Here is a 2405-nt window from a genome sequence, read left to right as displayed (position 1 = left end):
CCCATATAGATGCAAATAGCCCTTTCCCAATTCAGCACCATGGACAGAATCCGTCACTGCTTCACATTCCTATAGCTTCTATTAACATATCTACATGCAACATGCTGGAGTCATGCTATTCTATAAAGGGGGGTCTTTCGAAAGCAGAGGACATGGGACCAGGTTTACAAAGTGATATGGGGAAGCAACGTGGTTCTATTGGCTGCAACTCAGAAACCTGGTTCTGTTCCTGATTCTGCCACTGATCTTGGGCAAGTCACTTCTCTTCTCTGTGCCTCAGTTTCCCACCACCTTTTGCTTATTTAGACTGTGAGCTCTTCAGGAAAAGTACTGCCCATGACCGCGTGTCTGTGCAGTGCCCGGCACCAGGGGGCCGCCAGAGGCAACTGTTGCCTTAAGAGCCGCGAAGGCCTGGCAAGACAACTCTTGCATCTTTGCTCTCTATTTGTGAAGAGTGAATAACTGATCTGTCAGTTTGGTGGCCAAATGGAAAAATCCAAAATACTTTCATTTTGGGTTGATCTAAAATGGATTTTTTCCAGTTTTTCCCACAGAAACAAAAACCTGAAAAATTTCATTTCAGGCTGAACTAAATATTTTGTTCAACCCATCATGAATTGTTTGTTTTGTTTCATTTTGGGGTGTTTTTGCCTTTTTTCTTTGATTATTGGTTTAAATAAATTTAGCTAAATTTCTTAATGAAACTTCATTTTAAACATAAAACTTTTGCTTCAAAAATGTCAAAATCAAACATTTAGATTTTACTAATTTTGGCCTTTTTTATTGGACACGATTCACTGAATTTGACCCTAATTCATGAATAGCTTCTGTCTGCCTTAACTGCATTTTTCAGAGAATAAGCTATTCCTCCAAAAGTTGTCATCCAACTGTACATTATGGGTATGAAGAAACCACATGGACATCACTGGGTATCAAATAACCATGTGTATTAACTATACAGAAACCTACAAGGTCTAGCTACCTATAGATACTGCTACTCTATATGGGTGGCTTTTTCAATAGAAGACAGGCAGGCTCACTGGAGGGCTCTGAAGCTACTTAAAGGGGATCCTACCCAATTCCTATAACAATTTCCTCTCCTTTCTAGGAACAAACATGGCAGAGGCAGTGACCCCGAATCAGACCATGGTGACTGAGTTCATCCTGCTGGGACTCTCCTCCAACCCAGAGACGCAGCTGATCCTCTTCATGGTCTTCCTACCCATCTACCTGCTAACCTTGGCTGGGAACATCCTTATTATGGTCACCATTGTTCATGACCGGCACCTCCACACACCCATGTATTTCTTCCTCACCAACCTTTCCTTCATCGACGTCTGCCACGCCTCGGTCACTGTGCCCAGGATGCTGTCCGACTTCCTCTCGGTGGAGAAGACCATCTCCTTTGGGGGTTGCGTGGCGCAGATGTTCTTCCTCCACCTTTTCACCTGCACAGAGATCTTCCTCCTCACTGTCATGGCCTATGACCGCTACGTGGCCATCTGCAACCCCATGCACTACCTCACCGTCATGAACCACAAGGTATGTTTGCTGCTGGCTGGTGCTGTGTGGCTGGGTGGGACCGTGCACTCCCTAGCTCTGACCAGCATGACCATCAAGCTGCCGTACTGCGGGCCCCGGGAGATAGACAACTTCTTCTGTGACGTGCCGCCGGTCATCAGGCTGGCCTGCACCAACACCTACATCATCGAGGTGCTCATCATCTCCAACTCGGGGCTCATCTCCGTGGTCTGCTTCGTGGTGCTGGTGGGCTCCTATGGCGTCATTCTGGTCTCCCTGAGGAACCGCTTCTCCAAGGGGCAGCGCAAGGCGCTCTCCACCTGTGCCGCCCACCTGACGGTGGTGACGCTCTTCCTGGGCCACTGCATCTTCATCTACTCCCGCCCTTCCACCAGCTTCTCTGAGGACAAGGTGGTGTCGGTGTTCTTCACAGCCATCACCCCCTTGCTGAACCCCATCATCTACACCCTGAGGAATGAGGACATGAAGCGGGCGCTCAGCAAGCTAGTGAGGAGAAAGGTGGAGGCAGAGGAGAAATAGAGCTTGAACCTCAGGACGGGATGTGTAGGAGAAATCTCCTAGAGTTCCACCGCCAACCCCAATGGGGCTAATTTATCGTGGCAGTGACTATACTGCTACTAGTCTTCCTGTGTTGGTAGTGGCAATGCTGTTACCTTGGTCCTTGGCTCATATCCCTCCGCAGGGCTCATCGGCTGGGCTTTGAACCCACTAAGCTGGGACTAATTGACATTTTATCCAGCCAAAAAATTATCCTGTCAAAAAATGGGATTTTGTCAAAAAAAGGGGAAAATATCAGTTTTTCCAAACTTATTTATTTATTGATGGGAAATTTGAAGTGAAATGAAAGTTTCCATTTTGTTTCC

The 2405-nt window shown here is 47.0% G+C and overlaps 1 protein-coding gene across 1 annotated transcript; it reads left to right on the top strand.

Moving 5' to 3' along the window:
* The first annotated feature begins 1116 nt into the window (after positions 1–1116).
* On the top strand, positions 1117–2061 carry LOC120381162 (olfactory receptor 4E1-like). The gene has a single exon (XM_039499290.1). It carries the CDS (start codon positions 1117–1119, stop codon positions 2059–2061), a length of 945 nt encoding a protein of 314 aa, XP_039355224.1.
* Positions 2062–2405: the final 344 nt, after the last annotated feature.

The sequence above is a fragment of the Mauremys reevesii genome, linkage group 13 (genome assembly GCF_016161935.1).
Source record: "Mauremys reevesii isolate NIE-2019 linkage group 13, ASM1616193v1, whole genome shotgun sequence".
NCBI classification, from domain to species: Eukaryota; Metazoa; Chordata; order Testudines; family Geoemydidae; genus Mauremys; species Mauremys reevesii.
The sequence above is the reverse complement of the archived record's forward strand: the minus strand, read 5'-3'. Positions and strand labels throughout refer to the sequence as shown.

Excerpts from the sequence above, each read along its gene's own strand:
- LOC120381162 (XM_039499290.1), top strand. The coding sequence starts at position 1,117 with ATGGCAGAGGCAGTGACCCCGAATCAGACCATGGTGACTGAGTTCATC.